Source organism: Pseudopodoces humilis, chromosome 19, assembly GCF_049639895.1.
Source record: "Pseudopodoces humilis isolate 2021_Gansu_Grassland_sample_001 chromosome 19, ASM4963989v1, whole genome shotgun sequence".
NCBI classification, from domain to species: Eukaryota; Metazoa; Chordata; class Aves; order Passeriformes; family Paridae; genus Pseudopodoces; species Pseudopodoces humilis.
In genome coordinates this window covers 8,205,426-8,233,095 of record NC_142218.1, presented here as the reverse complement: position 1 = coordinate 8,233,095, position 27,670 = coordinate 8,205,426, and the positions used below count along the sequence as shown (strand labels likewise).

Below are 27,670 nucleotides of genomic sequence, written 5' to 3'. Positions count from 1 at the left end.
GTCTTTCTTCCAGTTTTTGGGGATGAAACTGAGAACTGAGAATTGAGTTAATTAGATCTGTTTATGGGATGATCTTATCAGCTTCTGGAATAGGAGCTTGCCAGAAATACAAAAATGTAGAAACTTGTGTTGCCAGCAGTTGAGAAGCACCAAGCACAGTGCAGTCAGTCAGGAGCCTTAATGGAGGCTGGTTCTCCTGTAAAACTGGTGGTTTTGTTTTGGCTTTGAACAACATAAATCACCCCAAAACCACCACTCTAACTGCTGGAATTAGTGAGAGGAAGGGTTAAAGGAATTTATTTTAGCAGGTGCGGACATTGATGTCAAGGTTGAAGAATTTTCCTTGCACAGTGTATTGATGATGTAATTACACCACACACACAGGTGTAATTTAGTCTTACCGATACCATCTTCAGAATTTCCTGATATTCAGGTGTCACTTTCTCTTGGGTAAGAAAACCACCATAGCTTCTTGATGGTAATGGCAGGGTAAGTGTTCAGTAACTCTCAAGAACAATATGTTTTTCTGAGGCATCACTATGGCTTCAAGTGTATTTTGATGTGTGACTACTTGTGGTCTGAGATGAGTGGCTGCATTTAAAGTGTGTAGCCAGTGAGAAAATTGTTTTCTTAACTTCCTTTGAATCTTCAGTAGTTATTATTTTGTCTCAAGATAATTGTCCCATTTAATTCATTAATCAGTGGCATTAAATAGATTCAGGAACACTTCTGAACTAGGAGTTTGGTGTTTTTTCTAAGGTCTTATAGGAGTGTGTTAGTAAACTCTCTCAAGCTGACTTCAAGAACAGTCTGTGCTGTGAGTTAGCCTGTGTTTCATTGCATACCAGAATCCAAGTCAGCCAGGAGAAGTGTGTGAGATTATAGACTTTTATGTTGCCAAATTTGGATTAAAAAAACAATACAAAGGATACTGAAAGTCTTAAAAGTCTTTATGGGCTGAAAAAGAAGTTGCTCACATACTGGAGTTTAAATGTGGTTTTCATTGAATAGTAACTGCAAATGTCTTGAGATTTATTACGTTTTATGGTTATCTGCTGCAGTAAGATAATTGCATGTAATTATTCTAATTAGCTGATGATAAAATCTAAACAATGTCAGTTAGAAGAAAAATGTGAGAATTTAAGGTTACAGTGATTTTTGAAGAATCTCATTTTTGCAATGCATGTATTTTATCCTTGTTTTGAGTGAAGACTCAGCATGGATTGCATGGTCTCTGTTCTCATGCAACTATTTTTCATTTTCCATGGCATCCCATTAAAACAGCTCGATCACTTGTACTGTCTGAGGAATGTGGGTTTGGACAGGTACCTGGAGTGAGCCAGACATGTTGGAGTGGCTGCAGAAGCAGAGCTGCAGCTCTGATCCTCTTGGAAAGCTGGTGTAGATTGAGTGTCTTTACAGAAAATAGTGCAGAACAGAAGAGATTGTATTACTGGAAGCTGAAGGAAACTTAGATTATTTAATTCCTAATTGTTAAGGAATTAAATTGCAGTGGCCGTTTGCAGATGAGAGGAAGATGGCTTGGGGGGTTGACTCAGCACAGTGCTGAGACAGCACGTCAGCAGGCACATCAAATTATTTGTTCCAAATCTTGCCTTAAATGCAGTTTCCAATAAAGGAGGTGGTTTCAGTGGTGGGAAAAGGGCAGCTGAATGGTGGTGGCTGGGGGAAGAGTTTCAATATTCCAATAGTGCTGGTAAAAGAAAAGGAAAAAAATGAATGGCAAGACTTCTTGCTGTCCAAAATGAACAGGCTTGGGGGCTGCCTGTGCTGGCAGTGGCATCTGGCAGAGAGCAGTGTGTCCATGAGGAACAAGGGGGGTGTGTGGAGACTGAGCTGCTCCTGGGTTCCCCATATTGACCATCTGGAGAGATGAATGCAGGTAAAATTCTCCTTTCTGCCTTGCTGGACAGGGAGGTTCCTCTGCATTGTGAGGCTTTAAATTATGGCATGGGTGCATGTGGGCTTAACAGCAGGGATTGTCTCTGCAAGCCCTGTGTGTGTTGTGGTGTCTTTGGGGATTTTTTCAGTATGATTTCAAAGGATTTGAGATCCATATGTGTTCAGTTTTGGTTAACCTTGGACACCTTGTCCACAGGCAGCCTCTTGTGTGGTAAACCTGTGGTTTGGGGGAAATCAAATGGGCACTCAGGTGAGGCTGCTGCTCTTTCACTGGGAAGTACAAGCAACCTTGCTACCCCAAAAACATCCCTGTCTGGGGCCCTGCATGCAGAAGGGTCTTCTGGTCTTGCATGGGTATTTCCCATATTGAGCAGATGGGAGATATTTTCCTGCAAGCTTCACATTCTGAGCTACAGGGTTGCTCTTAGGCTGGATTTTGGTACCCCAGATTCTTCCCTGTCCTGTTAGAATTCAGCACTGCTATAGGGGTGTTGCAGACTTGACTCCTAAGTGCGAAGAATAATTGATTTTCTTGTGTGCAAATGGGTAATGACATAGTGCAGAGACTTGTAACAAGTATTTGGGTTGTGTTTAAATTTCAGCTTGAAGTTGTCTTTGATTTAGTCATGTCAAGTTTCATTTTTTAAAGCAGACTTCATAGTCTAGGGCTCTCTTTTACCTCATTTATTTAGAAGTGCCCCTATCAGCGATATTCACAGCTAAGGTGGAAAGCTACTCACTTACTGAGGAAATGGGTGTTGGATGTTCTTTCAGAAGTAACTGAGAGGAAAGAAAGTTACCTTGAACTCTTTGTTCTTTAAGGCTTGTTCACTTTTCTGATCTAATCAGTTATTTTAAGATGCTTCTTGCTAAGGCTGAAAGCTCTTGTTGGGTTCACTGGAGTGGTTTACAAACGCCTCTCTACTGCTGGGCCAACACAGATGCTGCATTCTGGAAATGCAAAAGTTGATTTAGGAGAATACTTCTTCAAAGCTCAGTCTTCCTTCTGAAATTGTGCAAGGTACTCTTTTTGTCTTGGTTGCAAACAGCACTGCATTCCAGCAGCATTTTGGAAGGGGAATCTTGCAAGTAACCATTGCATCACCCTTTAAATACAGTGGTTATTTGGGGCAGGATATTCACAGATGAAAAATATGCTTCCTACTCCTCTGTTATATATAGCATTATTTAATTCCTGTCCTATTACAAAGAAGCACATTGCAGTCACTGAAACTTTGCTTTTGAAACAACTGGGCTCATTCACACTCAGCAGATGTGTTGCTTTCAGTGGGAAAAACTTTCTTATCAGTACAGACAGGTGTGTCCCAAATATTTAAGTAGACTATTTAAATACAAATCAATGGCATCTCAAAAAAAGACACAGATTTTATTTAAATTGAAAGGGTAAGAAATTTTTTTGCAAATCTGTTGATTTCCCATATGCTGGTGGGGTGCTATTGAGCGTCTTTAACAACATTGGAGATTAAAATAAAAAGGAGTGTCTGGAGTAATCTTATTAATATTAATCTAACATAATGGAAATAGCAAGAGAATGTTAATGTCTACCATGAAGATTGTCTTTTTCATTCAAGAAAGAATGATCAAATAGGATTTGCAAAAGAATGCGAATGAAAAACTGAGGTGCTGGATTGGGATTGTGATCCAGCTCTCAGTTTCTCAGGCTGGTGTCAGTCAAGCACAAAGCTTGATGAGCACCATCTTTTCATGCTAGTTTCTATTTATTAATTTGGACTGTCTGTTTAACATCAAACACATTAGGTTTTGTCTTTGTCATCCTGTTTGGGTTGTTCAGGATGTCAGTCTGTCATTCCTTGTAGGAAACATTCATCTATATGTTTTCCTCACCAAGACACATTAACTTGAAGCAGCAGTTCTCCAAAGTAAACTGAAGGATGGGCTTTTATAAATAATAACTTTATTCATAATTGAGTAAAGAAGAATTTCCTCCATGGACTTGCCAAAAGAACAGGTTTTCTAAAGAAACATGTTGCTCTTTCTTAGTCTTCGTATCAAAGATGCTTATGAAATTCAGAAGTAGTCTTATGCCTTGAACATCTTTATTTGCCTTAAGTTCCTGTTCCTTTAACCTTGCTGGATAAAATTTTTATGGCATTACATATCCTGAGTGTGTGGACTACAAGATCAGGTGGTGTTTGGAAGGCTCTTGCCAAAGAGAATGGATATCTCTACTGTTAAGCCAGCAAAGCGTTGCTGGTTTTGCCTCTTCACGTAATGGAAAACTCTGTCACTTGAAGGGTGTGTTTTGAAGAATTTATTGATGGCTTTATTAATGTGTTAGTTCAAGCATGGTAGTTATGATTCAGGAATTTATTTCCAAGGAAATACTCCCACACATCTTCTGAGTGTTTGCACCCAAAAGCTGCAAGTGAATTTCTGTGTGCCAATTGACTGTGAAATGAAGCTAATTATTTTAAAAACAGAGCAGCCCTTTCTAAAGGCACTACAGTTTGGGAACTCTTTTCTTTCCTTTAATACATGTAGCAGAGTTGCTGTGTTCTGTTAAGAAGAGCTTCAGGACTTGACTAAGCCCAGACTAGGGATCCCCATGGGAAGGACAGGCGGGACTTCACTGTGTCCTTCTGACTTTGCAGAGCTCACAGTTCCTTTAACATTTTCCCCATCAAAATCTTTAATTATGCACAAGTTTCCTCCCTCCCGGTGAGGAGCAGTTGAAGTGGCTCGTTTTCCAATGCCACACGTGTGACTGCAGTGGCTGCTGCAGGGAGCTGTGCTCCCCGGGAAGCCTGGAGACAGCTGGTGTCATCAACATTTCCCATCCCTTTTTCTGTCTTGCTTTCCAGAGAGCAAATTATGATTACAGGAGCTGTTGGGGGAGCACAGATGCTGAACAGTTGGATCTCGTAGGGAGCTTACATTGCAAAAGGCTTCAGAGGCAGGCAAGGGAGAACTCATTCCAGATGAACTCAACGAAGTTTCTGCAGGTGAGGTGTCTGGACCTGAGTACAGGCAGGTGAATGTGTGGATTGCCTTATTACAGGATGATTTTATTCTTGAAACCAAGTTGTTTTTTTCTCAGGAAGCTACTGGGCTTCCTGTAACTCTGTCCCTTTATCAGTGTAAATCTTCAGATCTTCCCTTGATTCATATTTTCAAGTCATTATTAAATAAGTAATTCCCCTGAAAATTCCCCTGTTTCCTTTGTGGTATTTGGCAAGCATATTGGTCCAACTAGAGGAATCCAGATTTTGCAAAATGAGAAAGGGAGGGGAAAGATGAGTGTGGTACTCAGGATTCAGGTGTTTAAGGAACTCCTAAAGATTTTTGCTCTGTTCTACAAGAAAAAATAAATGTATTGAAGGACGTGCTAAGAGAAGTTTTGGAAGCAGGCAGTATTGAAATAATGCAACCAGAAAAGTCACTGTGATGAAATACAGTCAGTTATTCTTTCTTTAAATAGATTTTGCTTTGAAAAGAGGGAATCTCCAGTATACCTGCCATGATCTGAGTCCTGCTTGCAGTGGGAAAACTTCAGCTGTTTAATGGTTTGTTACAGCCATGACTGAAAACTGGGCTGGCTAAAATTTCAGGTGTCAGGTGAATGTCTGATATCCTAAAAACCAACACAGGCTCAAATTTTAATAATTTCCTACGTTTAGTTTGTTGCTTAGGCCTTTTTTTATTTATTTTATTTATTTATATTTTATTTTTTTGTCTCATTTTGGAAAGATCACTTTTTAAGCAGGATAGATGTTTTGGATTAAAACAGTTTATTGGAAAGGTGTTGGATTATTTTTGAGGGTAAGTAATGGTAAACTACAAATTGCCTGCCACTTGGAAAATTAAGTTCATTACTGCATTTTTCCACCTTCTTTTACAGCCATGACGTTGCAGTTATGGTACAAGGTGTTAAAATCTTTGCTGCAATTGAGGGGATTTTGCTGGGGAGATATTTTGATGCCCTGGTCCCAGTGGCGCAGCCAGGCATGGAGGGGTTACAGCTCTGTGCTCTTTTGCCACCCCCTGAATTCTTTCTTAGCCCGAAATCGGCTTAGCCTGCATTCCTTGGGCTTAGGAGCTGCCCAGGTTTCTGGACCTTCTCTGGAACCCTTGGTGTGCCTGAAGCACCAGTGCACTGAGTGGAGGTAGCTGAGACTTGCCTCAAAATGCAAAACCAAAGGAAAAAAAACCCAAACCCGACCCCAAACACCACAAATCTCTGTGTCCATATCGAGAATTTTGCAGAGGGTGCTCAGTGAATAATTCAGGTTCTCTGTATCACCAGGGCTACAGGCTAATGGAGTTAGTAGGATACAACCTTTACAGGAGTAACTTTGGAGTTTCTGTTATTGAAGGGTTTGGTCAGGTTATTTTCAAGTTTGGAAACTCAAATCATCGCTTTAAACCCAGACACACTTTACTCCCTGGCTACACCCTGGCTTTAAAATGGTTCCACCCTAACCCAGCTTTAGCTCAATGATCAGTGTCTGTTTCCTTTCCCCACCCTGCATTCCATTTTCCCCGGGCTCCCAAGCCCTCCTCCTCCTTCTCCTCTTCCTCCTCCCCGTGGTAGCAGTTCTGATTCTGTTAATCTGTTTTAACTCCAGAGATCAGAGGCATTTCCCCTCTCCTAAGTGCCCTTCTCACTATTTGATTTGTTCTTTGTGCTCTTCTTTACGGAGATCTCAACTTTCCAAAACCTTTTTACCCCTTTTTGGTTCTTTACTTTGAAATTACAGTGAGAAAACAAGAAGCGTTATTTTAATGTAAATTCTATTCCTGCTTTGCAATCAGCTCTGTTCAGGACTTTAATTTTCTTACTTGCAGTGCTGCTTTTGCATTAAAATATAGTAGGAATTAATTCTTAAGATGCAGTGCCTGGGAATCAAACCCAAGCTTTTCTGTACTGGTCTCTGATTTATTTTTTATTCTCTTTTTTTTTTCCTTTTTGTTTTCCAAGGCACTTGAAAAAGGTAAATATTTTGTTTATCTTGTTTCAAAAGGTAAATATTTGTTCTGAGGATTTTCAGAGTTTATAACTCAACATTCTGTCACGAGTGCTAATATTCATATTTAATGTGGTACGTGAATGTTTTATTTCTGTCCCTTCATGTTTGTGTCTGCCTCTGTCCCAGGGAGCAGCAGGGAATAGTGTCACTCCTTTTATTGCCTGAATTAAGAGACTTGGAAAAAGAGGTTAAGCTTGCAGCACTTTTAAAGTGATAGTCTCAAGTTACTGTACAATTCTCTGCATATTTTGGAGAAACAAGAGTGGCTTAAGGTATTTCTGCACTGCCCAGTCATTCCTCCTTCTGCAAAGGATACTGTATTATCCCTTTTTAGAATAGTTTCTTAAACAATTAACTCACCCAGTTTAACCATTTCTCTCTTTCTGGGTTTGTTCTATCTTTTTTTAGGAAGATTAGCAGTTGGCCAGGCTTGCTCTGTAGCCCAAGGAGCAGTTGAGTGGAGGTCACTAACAGGAGGTGGGGGAGAAGCAGCAAGCAGCAGGGTTTGGGCCAGGAGCTCCTTTTGCTGACCACAGGAAAGTGCCTGCAGAATTTGATTCAATGGTAGAAAAGCAAATATTACAGGAAAGAGATGAAAATCGATTCTTTTTTTCCAGGTACCTGGAGGAGTGGAGGGAATTTTCCGGTTATTTGTACTGTTTTGAGGAAGACAAAGATGGGGATACACTTGTGCTTTAGGAATATGCTGCAGGAATAGCAACATAAAACCAGGTCATATTTGTGTAGAACAAGCTTGGTTTATTTTAGCAATAGTGTTCTAGAGCTAGTGAGGAGATTGTTTCTGTTGATAAAACACAGATAGTGAACATCCTATGGCTGTAGGCTGGAAAATTATATTGAAGCCTCAGCTGGCATGGGCTCTTCCTGAGCCCTCCAGAAACAGGAGCAGCATTGGAATTTGGCACTTTCCTGCAGGACTGTGTTTTGTGAGCTCAAATCCTGAATGTCGTGGTGGAACAGCTGTAGTAGGGCTCCAACCTGAAAGAAGAGGGGTGGGAAAGCACAGCCTGAAGGAGACCAAGTTTTTGATTCCATGAGGATTCACTTAAGATATCTTACAGCCTTCAACATAAAGGCAGCTTTTAAGGATCATATGTGTTGTGGTTAAATATCTATGTTTGCTTGATTGTTTCCTGCTCTAAGAAATTGGAACCGATTCTGAATGCTGTGCACATTTATTGTATCCACATGTCTGCTTGTTATGGTTGTAAAATAGTGCAAATTAAACCCAATATAGCTCATGGCATCACTTCCCCATGTAAATACAGCAGTGGGTGAGAGCTCTGGAGTTTGCTTAACAAATAGTGAGTTGTGAAACAGTTTTGGAAGATTTCTGTTAGAAAGGAGGAGGGAACTGAAATACAAACTTCAAGGATATTTTTAGCAGCTGGTAAGAGATTGTCATTTTTCTGCCAGCCTGTGTGCTCTTTTTTTTTTTTAATTCCCAATCAAAAACACACTATGAAATGAAAGCTATTTTTTCTTTTTTTTTTCCCTGAGAGTTTAAAAATTAATTGTCTTTTGTACAGAAGGAGATCAAGCCAAACCTTCCTAAACTTACGCAAGAAACATCATCCCTGGAATTCTAGATAAAATCTACTGTCAGGCAGATACTTGACCCAAATAGGTTGAAGAACCTCAGAAAATTAAGTGTTTTATTTCACCTAAGTTTTTTTGGGTCACATTTTGTCAGTGTACCTGAAACAAAAGCTGAGTTTAAGTGGCTCCCACTTTCCTTTGGTACTTAATTGCACCCCCACACTCTCCTGCAGTTGTTCCGGTGAAAATCTCTGTGTGACCATGTAGAGAACCAGATAGGGGAACTGATCTGCATTTAAATATATCTTTTTTTAATAAATCATTTTATTTTTAACGTATTAGTTCCTGTCTCAAGTTCAATCACAACTATACGTGTGGTCTTGGTGCCACTGAGGGAGTAGCAGGGGAGAGTGCAGGAATTTGGGATGAGAGAAGTTGCTGATGCTGGGACCTTTTCCCTTTCTGCTTGTCATGATGCAAACAGGAAAAAAAAAAAATGTTCTCCATCACACTAAGAATTATCCAGCTGTGTGCAGGAGATCCAAAACATCTGCCCCAGGAAGTGTGATGCCTGCATCCATCCCAGGCTGCTTCCAGGCCTGATGCTGCTGACTTTGTTCATTAACAACTTGTGTGGTGGGATGTTGTGAACCCTCAGCGGGTTGTTGGATGGCACCAGGCTGGGAGGGATGATTGGCTGGATTGTGCCAGGCACAGCAGGAATTCCACCAACACAAGTGTGTGTGTGGCACAGGATAACCCCGTGCAGCAGTTTGGGTTGGCAGCCAAGGAGAGAGAAAGCAGCTTTGCAGAAAATGTCTTCTCTTGAGTAAGGAGCTGAAGAGGAGTCTGTGTGCCCCCACAGCCAGGGAAGGCTGGCTGCCTGCCCTAGGAAGAGCATTTGGAGTACAGGATCCACTTTGGGGATCTCCAGGCCAAGAAAGACTTTGACAAGCTTGAGCAAGCGCAGCTGAGGCCATCAAGATGATGTGTGTGAGGAGAGGCTGAGATAGCTTGGTTTAAAAACTTGGAGAAGAGAAGGGGGGTAGGTATCCGGGGCCAGACCCCTCTCAGATGTGGGTTGAGAAGGATGAGAGGTAATGGACACGAGTTACAGGAAGGGAGATTCTCACAGAGTGAAAGGAGATTGTTCACAAAGTTGTCAAAAGGTGGAGGAAAGACCTGGGAAAGTTGTACTCTGTCTTCCCTGCTGATATTCACAAGTGGGCTGTTCAAGCCACTGGAATCTAATTCTAAAAGTAGCTCTGAAGTCACTTTCAACCTAATTTATTCTACAATTCTTAAGATGACTCCAGGTGACAGAGCAGTAATGCTGCCCTAGGTCAGGATGACTTCTCCCCTGTCTGATGGTGACACTGCTTCCGATTAAGTCCAGCTGCTCCTCTTTCCAGTCTGTACTTTCCTGGGTTCTTGCCTTGCTGACAGCAGGACTCCTGTACCCCAAGGTCTCTTCCCTTCAGTTCACCTTTCCACCCTAATTCTGCCAAATTGGGTCCTGCAGGTGGGGCAAGCTACAGGAAAGGCTCAGGAGCTTTTTGTGGCTGGCTTGAATTGCCATTGTCTTTGGAGGTTGTGGGACTTGCAGAGAGTTTACTCCAGGTGCTGAGTGGTGAGACCTGCAGTTCAGAAAGGTGTGCTGGAGGAATGGCTCCTGAAACAGCCCTGCATTCCACTGGGGGTGAGGAGGGGCTGGGAGGGCTCCTCAGAGATTGCTGAAATTTGCCAGGTTGACGGAGAAACACACAGGAACAGTTTTAAAGCTCTGTAAATGGTAAGTGAGGTTCTGTTGCTCTCCTTTGAAGGGCTCCTGTGCCTGTGGCTGTCTCCCCCTCGCTGTTGGGGGTCACCTCGGTCACACAACCCCGGACACTTGGGACACCAAGGGACAAACATCCCTGCTTTGTGCTCCTGCCATACGGAACGGGGCTTTGAAGAGAAGGTGACAGATTTCTTGATCCCCTCTTACCTCGAGACTGTGATGAAAAGAGCAATATTGAGAGAGAGCAACCTGGCAAAACGTTGCCTTTAGTTCTTGGGGAAAAAGCTTGTTTCTGCTTTGAGTTTTCCAGCAGCAGATGTAACCTTGTATGGCTTTTATTCACGCCTTTCTCTCTTCTCATGGGTTTAGTTCTTCAGCTACTGATTTCTAGATGTTCAACTGTCTACATGAGAGAGCAGGAATAAAAGATGAAAAGGGGAAAAAATAATTAAAAAAAAAAAAAAAAACTATGAAAGAGAATAATAGCATTGGGAGTCTGGGAATCCCCATTGGGGGTTTACTGAGAAGGTTAAAACACAGTACAAACAAGAAATAAGTGGTGTGAGAGAAGCAGACGCTGAGGAGGTACTTTGTTAACAGCTGAGTTTAAGCTGTAATGAGAAAAAATGACAGAAACAGGGAGAAGAAATACAAGAGAAAAAAATTGGTTTGCGTATTAAAGTAATTAATTAAGGTAGTAAAAGAAATCTTTAAAATGGAGTTTTTCGTTGCTGTTTCTGGGATGGCTTGTGTGTTTTGTTCAGTTTTTGGAATGGATTTAATGCTTTTTACTGTCAGCTTTCACCTAGATCTTTGAAAATAAATTATCACATTAACATTTGGTTTTAGTACATTGCATTACTTTGATTTGTGCCAGAGCCCTTTCCAAGGGGCTGCCAGATGTCTGTAGTGCTGGTTTTTTTTGTGACTAGTGCAACTTGTTTTTCCCATTCCTGGGTTTGTGACAGGAGCTGGGTTTATGGGACTTCCAGAGCTCACACAGTAGCCACCCTCTGTGTGTTGGTAATATTGTACTGCTCCTGTTGTCCTGGTGTGAGGTTTATTCTTGTGAATGTGATCTATTCTTCATGGATCTGTTAAAGCCTGCCTGGTCTGTGTGGCTGGGAATGAAGTGTGTTTTGAGCTCAGCTGGGATGGGTGACCTCTGTGAGAAGGTGCTTACAGTCCTTGTAGCCCTGTTTTGTGATGCTTCATATGTAGGTAAGAACTTTACTGTTGTTTTCAGAATTACATGGAAGTACTATTGCCAAAATTGTCAAAAAATAGGCTCTGTGTTTTATTTGACAATAAAAGCCAACAATAAAATATTCATCCAAGTCAACAAACTTAAGAAAGCTTTTCTAAAGCTTCTGTGTTTTGGAAAGTAGGCTGGTGTAATAAATAACTGCAAAATAATGATTTGCTAAAGAGACTAATGAGCTCAGTTTTCCGAGCAGCATTAATCCCGTGTTTAGCTCGGGATTTCCTGCGCATGGAGCCCTGCAGTCGCAGGGGCTGTCCCAGCAGGGTGAAAAACGAGCTCTGGAGGGCTGGGATGGAGCTCTGGGGCCCGTGGCAGTGAATACTTGCAGAATAGAAGCTCATTGACTAAAGCCTAGTTTACGCGGGGCTGAAGCTGTAGTAAACAGTTTGGATTACTGGGAAGTGACGGATGCTCTCGATTCATATAATTCTTTGGCTAAATCTTGTTAAAAGGAGCTGCATTCTAGAGAAAAGAGAAGTGGTTTTGGAGGCGCTGTGGAGAGGAACTTGGTGCATTTTTTGGGTTTTGGTGTGCTGAGGCTATTTTAGTACTTATGTGACTAAGTGGATATTTATTTTGCCATAATGTGTGTTTGATTAGATTACATCAGCTATAAATACTGGAAGCTCTGAAGCATCTATTTCACTGTCTGTCTCTAATCTTGGCTTTTGAGGAACATTTAATGTCTTGTTGTGGTTACAATTAATCTGCATGTGTTTTAGCAATTAGTGTTTATGTGCAGCGGGCAGCAGCCAATTCTGGCAACTGTCAATCAGCAGCTGTAACAGGCTCTGAGAAAGGAGTGCAGAAAACACAAGGTGATTCCCTGCCTGCCTGGTTATTTGGGAATGCACTTTTGTGGGCACACACACTCTCTGGCCCAAGTTATGTGCTGTGATTTCCCATGTAGGCAGTGGGACAGTGGTATTATCGTGGCTTTGATGTGATGAAGCTCTCTGTTACCTTACCAGTTTAATGGGCCAAAGTTTAATTTGCTTCTTTCACCACCTTTAGTAACAGCTGCTGGGTTTTACTGTCTTGTAATTTTCCTTTATGTAGGCATGCTGGCTTGTTTTTAAAAAACCTTCATTATCATCTAGAAAAGTGGATATCCTGTGAGCCACTAACAGAGGGATGACAAAATACGTAACAATTCAAAGCATTTGAATTCTTCTGCTTGGCTAAGATTTAATAAAACTGATAATACAAAATTATACAAGCAAAACACAGATGGAGGTGGAAAAAATGGTTGGTTTTAAACAGAGAGCATCTCTGGTAGTTCACATTTGTGAGCTTCCGACTGTGTTTGTAGCCCCCAGCCTTGGGCTTTCCCTACATCTCCGGGGTGTGGGAGCACTCTGCCTATGATTGCTTTTTCCTTATTGTTTGCTTTGAGACTGTTTGTTTTTTAAAGGAACAACTTAGCAGTAGGATGTACTGGCAGAACAGTGCAGCTTAGTAAAACCAATCTGAACATGTTTTGGAATCTGATATGCCCTGAGCTGGGACTGGGAAATTCTCTGGCTGCTCCTGGCTCCGCAGGCTGGACACCTTGAGCGAGTCCCCACGTCTTTCTCTGGCAGCCACCACCTGTAAAATGGAGATAAAAATAATGATCTTCCTTCAGCTGTTTTCCAGGTTACAGGAGGTGGGCACAGTACCAGTGTCCTCATTAGCATTTTTTAATAAGGCTCTGCAGATTAATGCCTTGCCCTGGTTTGAAGCTGCAGAAACCAAGTGCTGGTTTTTCCCACTCTGCCTCCTCCCTTCTTCTGTACAGGAGTGAGTTTATTGCAGTGCTGTGTGTGGACAACACCTGAATTCCTTGTCCTGAAGAGCACAAAGTGAATTTGTGAAAGCAGCAGGTATTAATTTTGTAATTGTCCTACCACTGGTTTGAGCTCTAATAGTTCCCTCTTGCATTAAGTAGATTTAAATCTCTTTTAAACTCGGAGGCAATAAAATATTCAGGATCTGCAAAATAGCTTCTTTCTCCATCTGATAGCTTATTATCTGTGCCTTCTCTTTGGATATGGATTTTTTCCCTTCTGTATTGATAGGAGAAATGCCACAAAGGCATAAGTTTGTTGGGAAGCTTCAGCTCCGTTTGCCAGGTGCTCAGCTGGGCTTTGAGTGTGTCAGCTGTGTTTGCTGCTGCAGATTGGAGTAGGTAATTGCAATTTGTTTTAGGCACTTTTAAAATGGGCTAACAGCCCTTTTTGTGTGTAATTTTTGTTGTTTCATGTGAAGAATAGAGAGGAGTCTGAGAGTCATTTTCCTTTACATAAAAATACATAAATTATTTAATCTGATAAGAGGAGTCAAAGTTCAAACAAAGGAGGCTCTTCAATTAGACTTCCCCAAAAATACAAAAATAAACTGTGTTTTTGCAGGAAGGAGTTAAACTTATCAAGCGTTTTCGATTTTGTTTGGGTTCAGTAATTGATATATTTGTTACTAATATGTTATATTTTTATACAGTTTCTTTGTAGTTACATGTTGTAAAGTGGCTGATCTGTATATTTTTTTTTAAACTGTAACACTTTTATATAAAAACCCACTCTTGATATATGCTGGGAACCACTGGTTACTGTGTATTTTTTAGAGAAGTGACTCCAAGGGATTTATATTCAGCGCCCCGCTTTTAGAGAGCGTTTATTACTGGGCTTCTCAAAACCTTCAACACAGCGAAGAAACAAGAGTGGCAATTTGGGCTACTGCAGTGAAAAATTAGGGACAAAACAGAACTTCAACCTTTGAATGTAATTTTCAGTACTAGCAAGCTATCCTGAAATCTTAGTTTAAGAGAAATAAATAGTCTTATCCAGGTTGTGGGTAAAATACACATCCCCTCCCTCTGCCCTGCCTTCTTAGCGAGCGGTACTGAGCTGAAGCCCGGCTGGTGGGGCAGGAGGGAACGGGCTGGAAAAACAGAGCCAGGAAAAGGGGGCTGAGAGCAGCGCTCCCACCTGAAAAGCAAAGCCAAACCAAGTGTTGCTGCATCGCTGGTTGTGTTTCCCAGATCCCCAGCGAGGCAGGTCCCGGTAGTTTCCCCATGTCTCTGACAGCATCCTCCCTCCCGCAGGCGCTGATGCGGCCGGGCCGGAGCCCAGCAGCTCGGACAGCAGCAGGGTGGAGCGGCCGGACCCCTACGGCACCGTGGAGGAATCGCTGCTGGCAGGGGAGTCCAGCTACATCCACCAGCCCCTGACTCCGGACAAGGAGGACGCGCTCCAGGCCGCCACGGTGGCCAACCTGCGAGCGGCTCTGATGAGCAAGAACAGCTTGCTGTCGCTGAAAGCCGACATGCTGGGCGAGGACAGCTCGCTGCTCTTCGAGTACCTCCCCAAAGGCACGCACTCGCTCTCCCGTAAGTTGGCCTTCTTCTACTTTTCTACTTTATTTTTTTGGTGTTTTTTTTTTAGTGATACTTGAGGGGAAATCTTTAGTGAGAAGAAAATACAGGTCACTGCCTCGTTTGTTGCTGTTGGTGTGTTTATATCCAGGTTTAAGTCCTGTTTAATCCCACTTTCCATAAAATTTGGAAACTTTTGTCTGGTATTGATCCAACTTTAATGTTAACTGCTGAAGTCATAGAAGAAAATATTCAGCCTGTAGTGCTTGCCCTCAAATTTCTGTTTTGCTCGTATGCACAATGGTACTTAAAAACAAAATACAAAGTGTTTGAGTCATTATGGGAAAGGTTTTGAATACAAACTTGATTGATGTTGAACAGTTTGAATGTTGCTCCTGTATCTGTGGAAAAAATCGGGGTATTGTAGATTGCATGATCTTTACTTCTTGCAGTTTAATTTTAGACCTGTAAGCAGTGAGCAGCTATTGATTTTGTTGTGCTTGCACCTGGAAATTAATGTTTTTCTACTGGTGATCTATTGGAGACAGCTGATGTGAGCCATTAGGTGTGGACAGCTGATTTTTTATCATATTTTTGTGTTTTCTTCATTGCAACCTGATTCTCTAGTGCATAAAGAAAGAAATTATTAATGTTGTATTTAAATAATACTCTGAGAAGATACATCATTTGTGAAATAGAATAGAGCAAGCAACGGTTTCCTGAGTACTACATGCTAATTTCCAGAAGAAAAAGCTTATGCTGAGGAAAGTGACCAAGTAAATAGAATGAAAAGTTCACTTAGTTATATCTATTGTTCTATTTTCTTTTCATTTCCTCAATGGGAAAAGATAAATAACTTTAATGGTCATAGAATTAGAGAATGAATCACAGAATCCCAGAATGCTTTGGGTTGGAAGGGACTTGGAAGATCATCTTTTTCCAACCCCCTTGCCATGGGCAGGGACACTTTCCACTTGACCAGGGTGCTCCAAGCCCCATCCTAGTGGCCAACTGGTCCCTAGAGTTGTGTGACAAAGGGAAATAATTGCACAATGAAGTATCAGACTTAGTGTCTCTTTTCACTTCTCATGTCTGAATAATAGGATTGTTTTTTAAAAAAATACAAAAACCTTGAAGTTTCTGTACCTTGTTCTGTAGCTTAAATATTTGTGGGAAATGGCTGGTGCAGTGTTCTGGTTTATTTTGCAGTAACTCACTTCTGGAAGAATCTCCAGTTCAGTCAGATTTGGATGGTTCAGATTGGGCTCCAAGGTTGAAAATCCCTCAGCTGCAGTGGAACAGCACAGATGTGGCTCAGTGCAGTGGCAGGGTTTGGGTGCAGAGTGCCCTGAGCTGGCACAGGGATGGGTGGGAGCCTGGATCGATGCGTGACCGCGGGTGATGGATGCACCACGGGCTCGGATCTGTGGCTCCTGACAGGTGAAATCAGCAATTTCATCTTCTGTCTTGATAAATTGGAATAATGACAGGGCTGCCCTCTACCCATCATCCTTCTCCTTGCTGAAGGATTTTAGGTTTTACTTAAAAACTGAAGCACCACTTGACATAAAGATAAATGTGTACGAAGCAGTCATAAATCCAGGTTAAAAATTAGAGATTGCCCAACCACCTAAGAAGCAGCGTCTGAGGATGGGCATGGTGCAGGCAGGAGACCAGCTGGGTTTAAAATAAATCTTGATACATTTAGAAAAGGGAGTAGTTCATAGTTTACTGAGGGCTGCCATGGACCAGGAGGTCCTGTCCAGCATGTATTTGAGGTCATTTTCCAGTCTTCTCGCTATTACTTGGATTTCATTCATTCAGCTGTGCTTCTTTATGGAAGCAAAGTGAAATGCCCAAGTCAAAAGGAAGACTTCCTGCTTGGTCTGGAGCTCTCACAGCAGTCAGGGATGTGGCTGTGGCCTGGTAAGAGGGTTTTTGTAGAAGCCAGGAGTTAAGAGACATATTTTTCTTTCATCTTATTCAGATTCACAGGTATCAATTTATTTTAATCACTTGAAAAAGATCTTGTGATATACGATTCCCTTTTAAGTGGTCATTACTGAATACAACAGGACGTCAATTTTGATGAGAATCTTCAGTGTATAAAATGACAGTGAAGCAAGTGGTAAGAAGATTGTGGAGATGTAAAAGCACAGGCTAGGTTGGTGCTGGCTTTGTAGGTGTTTTTGACATTTTTCTTCAAAAACAATTTGAGGATGTTGAGTCATTTTAAGTCCTGGGTTATATTAAAAATAAAAAGGAGCAGGGAGTAGGTAGGAGCACAGTGAAAAAGATTGAATTTAACAAGACAACCAAACCCAGCGGTTTTCATCTGTCTTGATTTGAAAAGAAATGCACTAATTTCAGGGATTATAACTGATCAGTCTCTCTTGACTTCAAAGAAGTGAAGTGTTTTTTAATCTTGGCTGCTATCACTGGATTGTCTCCTCTTACAAAGCACTGCAGTACATAACTGCCTCAAGGAGCAGTATTCAGGTTTTGTTGTGGGTTTTTTTTTATGGAGAAAGAAAGACTTAATTAAGGTGGACAGATGCAAAGAGGGTGTTAAACATGTTTAAAATTTGGATGAGCCTTTTCTAAAGGGGATATTACTCTCCAGATTACTGCACACATTAAAAGTTTTCACTTGCTCTTCCACATTATTCTTCCTGCTTCAGAAGTTAGAGGATATCCCAAGGTTTTCATTTTACCCCGTATTCTTTTTAACTAATTCATTATATGATCATATGAGGTATGAACTTGACATTCTGCTGGTGGAAAATGAAGCCCAGAATGTGTGTGTGGTGGGGGTGTTGTATCACTATGGTGAATTTCTGAAGTTAACCAGTTCAAACTCATTTAAAATCAGAAGGGAAAACTTAAGTATCTTGCCATTTGGGCAGCACAGTTGCCAGATAACCTGCAGCTGAAGGGCTTTGAGAGTTTGATGTTCATGATGTGTGATCAAGATTGACATTGTTCATATGCTTGTCAGAAACCTGGAACATGCAGGATTTGCAGAAAAAAATGTGTGAATTACTCATGGTTACACCAAGGCTGCCAGAGAACTGTTGGTTACTGAACCTGCCTGGGGTGTTGCTGGGGGTGCCTTTCAGATAAGACATCACAAAAGTTTTCCTGGTCTTGCCATGTTTTCCTGGTTTGTCTCTAAAAACAGGTGGTTGTTCTGTGATTTCCACTCCAGCAGAGCTGCTCTGCAGAGCTCCTTGGTTTAATAACGTGCCTTATTTCATTTACGAGTCTGAACTTTGGTAGCATTGTTCCGCACAGTTACATCACACAGCCAGAAGTCTCAAAGGCTTCAGTCAAATGTTTTGAGATGGTTTTGCCAAGTATAATCAAGAGAACAAGAATTTTAGTACTCATCACAAAATGAGGTGGTTAGTTTACATCTTTGTTTTCTCATTAAAAAAAAAAAAAAAAGAAAACTTTCAGATTGTGGAGTGGGGACGACTCCCTTGAAGGGCAACTTCCACATTTCAGAATAGCACATTTGAAGGCTTTTTTATATGTCTAAGTTTGGCTTTTCCTGTTTACCCTGTTGCATCTGAAACTGTTTATAGAAGCAATTCCTATGAAGCTTCCAGTCCAAGTGATTACATGGTACACAGAGCCCTTTTCTTTTGGGCAAACCAGCTAATAGGTTATTTTTAGTTAGTGGTTCATTGGAGCCAATAATTTATCCTTGCACTGGATGTTAAGAAATGCATTTTACACAGTGGCCAACTTTCCCAGGAAGAAGTTAAAGGTATTCAGTTTGGTGTGGAATTTTCATACATGGTAAAAGAAGATTTAGGGGAAATGGATGCAATTTTAAATGAGGTATAATAACTTTGCCTTTCTCTTTTCCACAATAGTTTACTGTCCAGCTGTCACAAGAATTCTGTATTCACACAAATATTGCTAAGCCCCTGCTTCATTTTCTGTGTGCAGAGCTGACTGAAGGAAAGTGGTTCTGATCCCTGATTTAGAAGTTAAAATACTTTTGGTTAACATTCATTTTAGTACAAGTTGAGGAGGGAAAAAGGTTTCTCACGGTACAAGTCAGAATGGACATAAATCTGTGTTCTTGTGTACAAAGTGTGGGTCATTGATGTGGGTTTCTCTCTTCTTGTGTTACTTGCAGTTGTTGAAACCAAATAAATACTGATTATTATTTGAAAACTCATCTTTGTTGTGTTGTACATCTTTGTGTGTTTGTACACCTTGGGCGATAGTTTATTGCTTCTCTGTGCTTTATTTCATTGCTTGTTTGTTAGCATTAATTTTTGCTTTAAGAAGTGCAGAGGTTTTTTGGAACCTGTGAAACTCTGGGAAGGTGCTAATAAAGAGTTCATCAAGCCAGGCCCCACTGGTTTATCTTTACTTTACTAAAATACTATTAGTTCAAAGAAGTGTAACCCAGAGATGTCTTTGGGGCAGTTTGAATCAGCTTGGGGTGTTCAGGGTTGGAAAAAAAGGAACATGTCTAGGCAGGAATTCTGCTATGGACCTGTAGAGCTGGATTACTGGTAACAGTTTCTAACAGGAAATACTGATAAATTCCTCTTTTCTCCTGAATTTTTTCTATCTTGAATTTCTGGCATTTTGTTGTCCTACTTTAAAATGACAACAGCAACAGATGAGCAGCATCTGAAGGAAACTTTGGAGCATTGTAATCCCAACCGAATAGCATTAATTTGGGAAAGATATCGATCTGCCATCAAAGTGGAGGAGAGTAAATCAAACATCCAGCTTGTGGCACAAGAGCAGAATTTCTTTTGATAGCTAATAAAAAAGTAAGGTTTGGGATTGTTCATATTTTGAGACCTTGGTGTGGTTTCACTTGAGTGCTTTGTTGTCACCCAGATCACAGCACTTTGTATTCGGACACAGTGTAAACTGTGACTTGTTATTTGTAGCTGCATTAAAGAGTGTTTTTTTTTATATCCCTGAAGGTTTCCAGACTCTCTTTTGCTGGAAATGAAAAAGCCTTTAGGGCATAGAGTGCTTTAAATATGAATTTGATTATTTGATGCCATGTTTGCTTCTGGGTTTGCCTCCTTGCGTTTCGAAAAGAACAACCTGCTCAGCATGTCATTCCAATATTCAGTCAAGGCATCTGCTAAAGTTTGTATAATAATTTATAATGTGCAGTGATATTGATGACACAGTCTTTATGTGTATTTAGCTTTGTCATTGATCCTCAGGACAGTTTCTGGAATATTGTTTTCCATTTGGCTGTTGTTACAGTGTAGGCGAGGGCCGGACACAGCATGTTTTCCTTTTGAATTATGGGAGATTTTTAGACTGTAATGACTGTCAGGTGTAATTGAACAGTTTTGTACAAATATTTGAACCTCCATCCTTACTAAATATAGAGTGACAGAAATCCTTTTTTCCATCTTTTGTAAAGCACTTTGAGATCAAGTAGTGACAGTCCAATATTAAATAAACCACAGATCTTAGGATCTGAACCTGTGACATAAACTTTCAAGAAAGTTAGTGGAATGAAGTTTGCATGTACATTCCTTAAAGGTGGAAGTGTATGTGTTCAAAATGGTGCTTCTCCAAGAAAAATGTGAATATTTGTGCTGCACTGTGCTTCTTTCTCCCAATGGACTCTGTAGTGACCGAGCCCTGCGTTGTCCCTCCAGTACACACAGACATTTGGGTGGGGAGGCTGGTTTTAAAAAAAAACAAAAACAAAAACAACCCATCAACCAGAAAGACCAAAAGCCTGGCATCCCTGTCCTGCTGCATTCCCTCCCACTGACAGAAGATGAGCTGCGAGTGCTGGGGCTGCCTTTGCGAGGCCGTTTTTAAAGCCACCAGCTGGTGCTGGTTCACGTGGGTGAGATTCGTTTCCTGTGTTCCCCAGGGCCTGGCACCAACTCGAATCGTTCAAGGGGTGAAAGTGATGGCAAAGTGGAAGCACCATCTCCCCTGCTGCCTTCAGCACACCTTGCCACTCAGAGCCCCCCCAGGATCTGCTCTTCTGGTGAAATGTCACCAGAAACTGGGATAAAAGGAGAGGTGCCTTCCTCAACCCAGGTAAGATCGGGGGGGAGCGGGAAATACAAAGAATTTGAAGTGCATAGGTGTTTGTTTGATCAAATCCTCCCCAGTTAGGAGTATTTTGAAAGATCTAATACCTTATACTTTAATCTGTGTGCTTTTTGAAAAAAATACAGGTTATTTTAAAACTAGAAGTCTGTTGAGGGTCAGGACTAGTGCTGTCCCAATTTTAGTCTTTCTGCCTTACCTCAACAGAACTTCTGTTCGAAAACCTCTGGGGTTTTTTAAATATAAATGTCCCTTTTATTGTAAATCCCTTCATTTGCACAACATTGTGCACTAGCATGTAATAATGGCATGAGACCTCAGGTACCCATTGCTCACTTCTGCTGTTGGGCATTTGGGTTTCTTTTAACTGTCTAAATTCAGACAGAAATGGACTGGCTCTTTCTATTACAGAAGTCAGAAGTTTGACCTAAAACCCATAGCTTTCTGCAGCATTTCCTATTCTTAATATTTTTGAGTGATACTCTATTAAACAAATGGGTGGAAAACACAGGTTTTGCTTTGCAGTCCCCATAGAGCAAAGTGAGCTGGTCTGCACAGACCTGCCGAGGCTGCAGCACGCCTCTGCCTCACACAGGGCTGCCATCTGCCACACACTGGCATATCGCAAAGGATTTATAAAAAAAAAAGATAAAATCAGCTTTTATTTAGAATTTGGATCAGCAGTGCCAGAGGGCATTGCTGAAAGGGAGCTATGCAGAATGTGTTTGTGTTCTACAGGCTATTCTGTGTGGAAAGGAAAAGTACCTGAGGAAGGCTAAGGGAGAATTTTCCAGTTCTGTTGTATCAACTGAAAATATTCTGTCCAGCATTTCCCACTGGCCTGAGTGGGAGCTCCGGGTGCTTAGTGAGACTGGGAACTGAGTAGTTATCCAAGACTTAAACAGGGATGTTGATTACTGTCTTCAAAACACCAAATGATAAGGTGCTTTGAAGCAAGATAAAGGTGCAGTTCACTGCTCTGGCAGTGACAGCTTTGTGAAGACACTTTGAGTTGCCAGGTCAAATGGCAGAGCCTCCCTTAGAGCAGGGATGAGGGCAGTGACAGCGATGGGAGGCAGAGCTCTGCCTGCAGGACAGGCTCTTGGAAATGCCTGCCTTAACTTCCCTGTGCTTTTACCTTTGCAGGCCACCTACGATGGATTTCTGGCACTTTGGCAGTTTGATAATTCTGACTCAGGTAAGCAGAGAGAAAAATACATCTTTAAACTGTAGTTATTTTATACCAGAAGAAGCTGATCCGTGCGTGTGTACCCACGGTTCCGTTTCAGATTCGAGTTTCCCGAGATCTGAAGACACGGATGTCGCCGCCGATGGGGCATTCCTGGATTCGGCCCTGGCCAAGAGGCTGACCTGTGGCTTCTGCAGGAGGGTGTTCCAGTGTGCTGAGGAGCTGAAGGAGCACATCCACGAGCACGCCTTCTCCATGCTCCTCCCGCTCGACGTGCTCGACTGCTCCCGGCCCGGCCTCGCCGACGGCGTTGCTGCCGGCCAGCTCGGCCGCTTCCAGTGCTCCAAGTGCCCCGCCAGCTTCACTCTGAAATCCAACATGGATCGGCACGAGAAGACCATCCACTTCCACTGTAAGAAGATGCAGTGTCCTAACTGTGCCAAGCTGTTCCGTGACAAGACAGACTTAAAGCGGCACCTTCTGTCCGTGCACTCCAGCGAGCGCACCTTTGTCTGTCTCTGCTGTGGGAAGGGCTTCGGCACCCAGAAGAACCTCAGTAGCCACGTGAAAATGTGTTACCTGAGCTCTGCCCACCTGGCTGGGCTGGAGCTTTTGGACAGTGTAGGACCGAGCGAGGATCCTGAGGATGTGTAGCTGCCGTTGTTGTATATGAGACACTTCCTTGAACTAGGAAAAGCAAACTGTGCCATGGTTCTCGTGCTGCAAATAAACGTTCCACAGGTGTCGTTTCATAGAGTAACTCCCCAAAGGTGGTCAGTTGATGCTGTGCTGGTTCCAGATGCTGTGTCACTGCAGCCTTGGGGCAGTTTTTGTGCAAAGATAACTTTTTTGGGTCCATAAAACAAGCACTTCGGCTGTTTTATTGGAGTGCTCATTCTGTGTTCTGACACTACCTTCAACTGCTTTATCAGTAGATCTCAAAGTGCTTTTATAAAAGAAATGGTGATGTCTTCCTCCAATTCCTCAGGAAAATAACATCCCTCAGGTTGTTGAAAGTGCTAGCAATAGAATTAATAATAGAATTCAATTCTGAATTCTGCTCTAGTGCTCTGTCCATTAGACCATTTGGGCATTCCAGGGGTTTTCACTGTGAACTTAGGAGCTGTGGAAGCACTGGGTTGCTGTTTGTAAAGTGGTTTTCTATGTCTTTCAAAGGAGAAAAACATACTGCTTGTTCATATGTGCAGTAGAGTATGTTATTTGGGCTTGAAAGTTGTTGCAAGGCTTGCATCTTTTGCTGATACTCTATTTCAGTACTCTCAGGGCTTTTTTTTTAAAAACATCCTGGAGTATGGCTGTGGTTTTCAGGGATTTTGTACATTTTTGTGACTCATTTGGTTTATATACTGTAATTAAGTTAGCCAGGCTCAGTGTGGTGGTGTTGAAGCAGAGGAAGGAGGCTTTACATAGATTTAATTGTAACTTGGGGTGTGCATACAGAATCAGTAATGGCTGTTCCTGGTGGGTATAAATCTGTAATTCCTGTTTCATTTTATGAAATTCACTTATTTTTTGAAAAGATTAAATATTTCTTTGTCTCTTGCTATATATTTACATACAAAACCAGATTATGGTAACTGTGAAATGAAAGTAGCATAATTAAGAGCAGTGCTTCCCAGCTGCTCTGTGTGCAGCACAGCTTGTCAGCATGTGGGGTTTCTTTCCTCAGTGTGAGAGACAGCTGAGGAGAAAAAAAGCTAACTTGTACAAATGTTCTCTAGAGTTTTCAGGGAAGTTCTTTCTCATGATACTGTTGCATCTCAGGGAGACAAAAAATGAGACATAGTTGTGCACTATGTGGACTCAGTGAGGAGCTTGTTCCCCAGCCCTTTCCTGTGGAAAGGTGAATGAGAGAGCCCATCAAGTCCTGCTGCCCTTGGGCTTGTGGAGAAGGATCAGGTGTATTCTGGTGCAGCTCTGCTCCACCTGTTCCTGCTGGGAGTCAGAGCTTCAGGGAGACGGCTCCATGCCATGCCGGGGCTGGGAGGCCACAGCTTGCCTCTTCATTTGAGCAGGCTGCAGTAAGAATTGAGGATAAGTTCCTGTGTAATCACTGCAGTACACTTTAATCATTTGGGTTTAAATGTTATGGTTTTTGCAAAGCCAGGTTCATTTTTTCCACTCTTGTTCCCGTTGAGATCTTGGGTATCATGGATCTTGGCTGTCTGTGAGTGTGTGCAGCTTTTAGTGTCAGCTTCCCTTGTGACAGATGTCAGAGTAATTGCCTCATTATTTATTTTACTCTTAAATAATCAGCAAGTGAGAAAAGAGAAAGCTGAGACAGAAAACAAAGTTGTAACCCAATGAATCTTATCTGGAAATTTGGGACATGCAGGGAAGGATTTGTCTGACTTGGGAAAGAAAGATGCCAGCAAAAGCAATTTCAGCAAACTTTGAAAGGTTTCATTACATAATAATAGTTAATAAGGTTTCATGTTTGCTCATTTTTCTTATATTTTAGAATTTAATTCAACATGGAATCCTTTTTCTGTAGGCAGGTAAACACTGTCTCTAATCGAGGTTTTAGTAGTATTTTCCTTGGCCTGTGCATCAGAGTGCTTCCTGACTTCAGCACTGGCAGTTTCCAGTGCTTCCCTTCAGGATCAGGACTAGGTTTTTTAAATTGTTAGAACTGAAAGGTATAACAGGGCAGAGCTTTATTGGGTTTGTGTAGAACAGGTGTTAGAAGCAGGATTTTACTGTTAGGAAATGGCATGGGAAGCTGACGGGAGGTGTGAGTCTGACAGTTAAATTGCACTTTGCTATTTATAACCTTAAGTATAAAGAGGATTTAGCGGACAATAATTCTCCTGAAGTTTGGGAATTCTTTCTAGTAACCCAAAGAATGTAGTATTTCACTGATTATTAACTAGATGACAGGTTAATCCAAAGCAGCTCCATCAGGCATCACTAGTGCTTTTCCTTCACTCTCAGGGATGTAGGAGCCTGTTTCCTTTAACAACCTCAGTGAAATAAGTTACTTGAGATGACCATACCAAAGATTTTTTTTCCCAAGCATTATTGTGTTGATTTTAAAAACACACATTTCCATAAATATTTTAGTGGCATTAAGTACACAGATTTTTACTGTGTCACTGTTTCTATTTCCTTCTCCGTTTCTTGGTGCTGTGTCCAGTAGCTCTTTACCCATGGTGCTGCTGTTTATCACCTTGATGATCATATTAAAGATGATTTCTTAGGACCTTAATGCTGCTACACTTAATGCTGCTCTATAAAATATTGTCGTTTAGACAAAGGATGATGCTCATATCGAAGCTGGTATTTGTGCATTAAATAGATGTACTGTGGGTGCCTATATTTTACAGGACTGTGAAAATGTTAATGCTGCAATACACTTATTTTTCTGACCATGCTGCTGTTTTTGAGGTGTTTCCTTTTGTAGATACCGGAACTAAATATGTGGCTATTTGGTGCAAAAATAGTTTTCAATAAAACTATAGCTGCAAACAGTGTTCTGTGAGTATTTTTAAATACAGAAGCTGAAAATACTGGTTTTGAGTGATTTAAGCTGAATGCAGGCATGAGGGATCTTGAATCAGAGTCAGGAATCAGCTGTTGGAAATCCATGGATGTGTTGGAAGCAGGTGGCTGGGGAGGAGCGTGCTGAGGATGCAGGTCATGCACAGTGTAAGAATTAAAAACCTGTAGATGGTTAAGGGGTAAGAGTGTGATTTCACTAATTGAATAGTGAAATAGTCAATGAGAAGACTTTTTTGAGACAATCTTAGGTTAATCTGTGTGTTCTGCTTTCTCTCTCGCAGTCAACGAGTTCACAGTCATCAGGAAGAAGTTCAAGTGCCCGTACTGCAGCTTTTCTGCCATGCACCAGTGCATCCTGAAGAGACACATGCGGTCCCACACGGGAGAGAGGCCCTATCCCTGCGAGATCTGTGGGAAGAAGTTCACCCGCCGGGAGCACATGAAGCGCCACACCTTGGTAAGGGCAGTGCTGAGGGCTGAGTCCCTTTTGTTCAGGGTAAAGAGAACAAGAGTTTCACCTCATTTAAGTCTGGATTTTGTTTGCCACCCAGGGCTCATCTGAAGGCTTCTCCTATATCTTTTTCCCCTGCCTCTCCAAGGCCTCGTGGCTGGCTGCCTGTTCATCCTCCTCCTGCTCTCCAAGCTCAGCTAGAGGCTTTCCAAGGTTTCAGTTGGATATTAGAAAAAAATTCTTCACTGAAAGGGTTGTTCAGCCCTGGCACAGGCTGCCCAGGACAATAGTGGAGTCACCATCCCTGGAAGGGTTTAACAAACGTGTAAATGTGTCTTTTGGGGACATGATTTAGTGGTGGACTTGGCAGTGCTGAGGGAACAATTGGACTTGATCTTAGAGGACTTTCCCAGTCTTAACAATTCTGTAACTCTATGACTTGATGCAGAAAGCTTTAAAACACATTGCTCAGCAAGAAGTTGAGGCAAAGCTACTCTGGTCTGGCCATGCTTAGTTATCAAAAATGCTTTTACACCTTATTAAAGAGGCTTCTCAGCTCTGATTGTGAGGCTGGTGCTGGTGTCTGGCTCTTCACAGCTTCTGCAGAAACAAAATTTTGAGCCAAACATTGATTATTTTTCTTTTCAAAGTAGAAATGATTTGCCATCCTAAAGAGGTCCTCAAAATTTGTTGTAGAGGTGGTATTGTGGCAGAGCAGATAGTTTCTAGGCAACGATTCCAGCAGCAGGCCTGGCTCACCACCTGTAATGCCCCAGGTCCCACACCAGGATCCTGGAGCCCTGTGTGCCCAAATTTTCCACAGTACCCAAATCCCCATCATCTTCTTTCTCTGGCTGCTCCCATGTCTGTTTGGATGAGTGCCCAGCCATCTGCTTGGGCACTGCCTGCTCCCTGAGATGTCCCTTCCTTCTTTCCTTGGGTGCTTGAGTTTGGGAGGCAGATCCCAGCATGTCCTGTCCTGCTGCAAGCACACAGGTTTTGAGACCTGTTACTGGTTCTGCAGCAGGGGGCACCTTGTTCTGCCGGCTGGTTGTCTCCAGCATTTTATTTCTGAGAACTTCCCCTTTTTAAAATTTTATTTTCATAAGTTTAGGATGTTGTCAGCATATTTCTCCTTCTCTTCCTTGAAATATTGGCATTTAATCAGTTAGACTATCATCTTTTCAATGGCACTATCCAGTACTGAGGAACAAATGCTGCTTCTGTATTTAATACTAATTTGGCTGTGAAGGGCATAAGATTAATTTCTGTTCAGTTGCATCCAGGAATATGGCTCACTTGAACATGCTGACTGAACTGTTAGCATTGGAAAAGAGGGAGAGAGGTGATCAGTTTTTCAGTAGAAATGCAGCCTGCTGTAGTGGAAGGTATCCCTGCCCATGGCAGGGGGTCAGAACTAGATCAGCTTTAAGGTCCCTTCCAACCCAAACCATTCTGTGATAATTACAAATTGGTTTAGTACCTGTTTTATAATTTCTTTTTATATGGCTCTTTTAGCCCTTATTCTGCACCCCTGCCCACCTTCTG

The 27,670-nt window shown here is 41.9% G+C and overlaps 1 protein-coding gene across 6 annotated transcripts in view; it reads left to right on the top strand.

Annotated features, from left to right (window-relative positions):
- Positions 1–27,670, top strand: part of ZBTB46 (zinc finger and BTB domain containing 46) — a 50,553-nt gene that overhangs the window by 16,283 nt on the left and 6,600 nt on the right. For 4 of the 6 annotated variants that reach the window (XM_014254056.2, XM_088064412.1, XM_014254055.2 and 1 more), the window contains 5 exons: positions 14,622–14,906; positions 20,776–20,948; positions 22,107–22,158; positions 22,250–22,561; positions 25,953–26,128. In XM_014254056.2, coding sequence (XP_014109531.1) covers positions 14,622–14,906; positions 20,776–20,948; positions 22,107–22,158; positions 22,250–22,561; positions 25,953–26,128 — 998 coding nt within the window. Of the gene's footprint in view, positions 1–14,621; positions 14,907–20,775; positions 20,949–22,106; positions 22,159–22,249; positions 25,641–25,952; positions 26,129–27,670 lie in introns of those variants that run through there. The other 2 variants (XM_088064413.1, XM_005524763.3) reach the window with 2 other exon arrangements.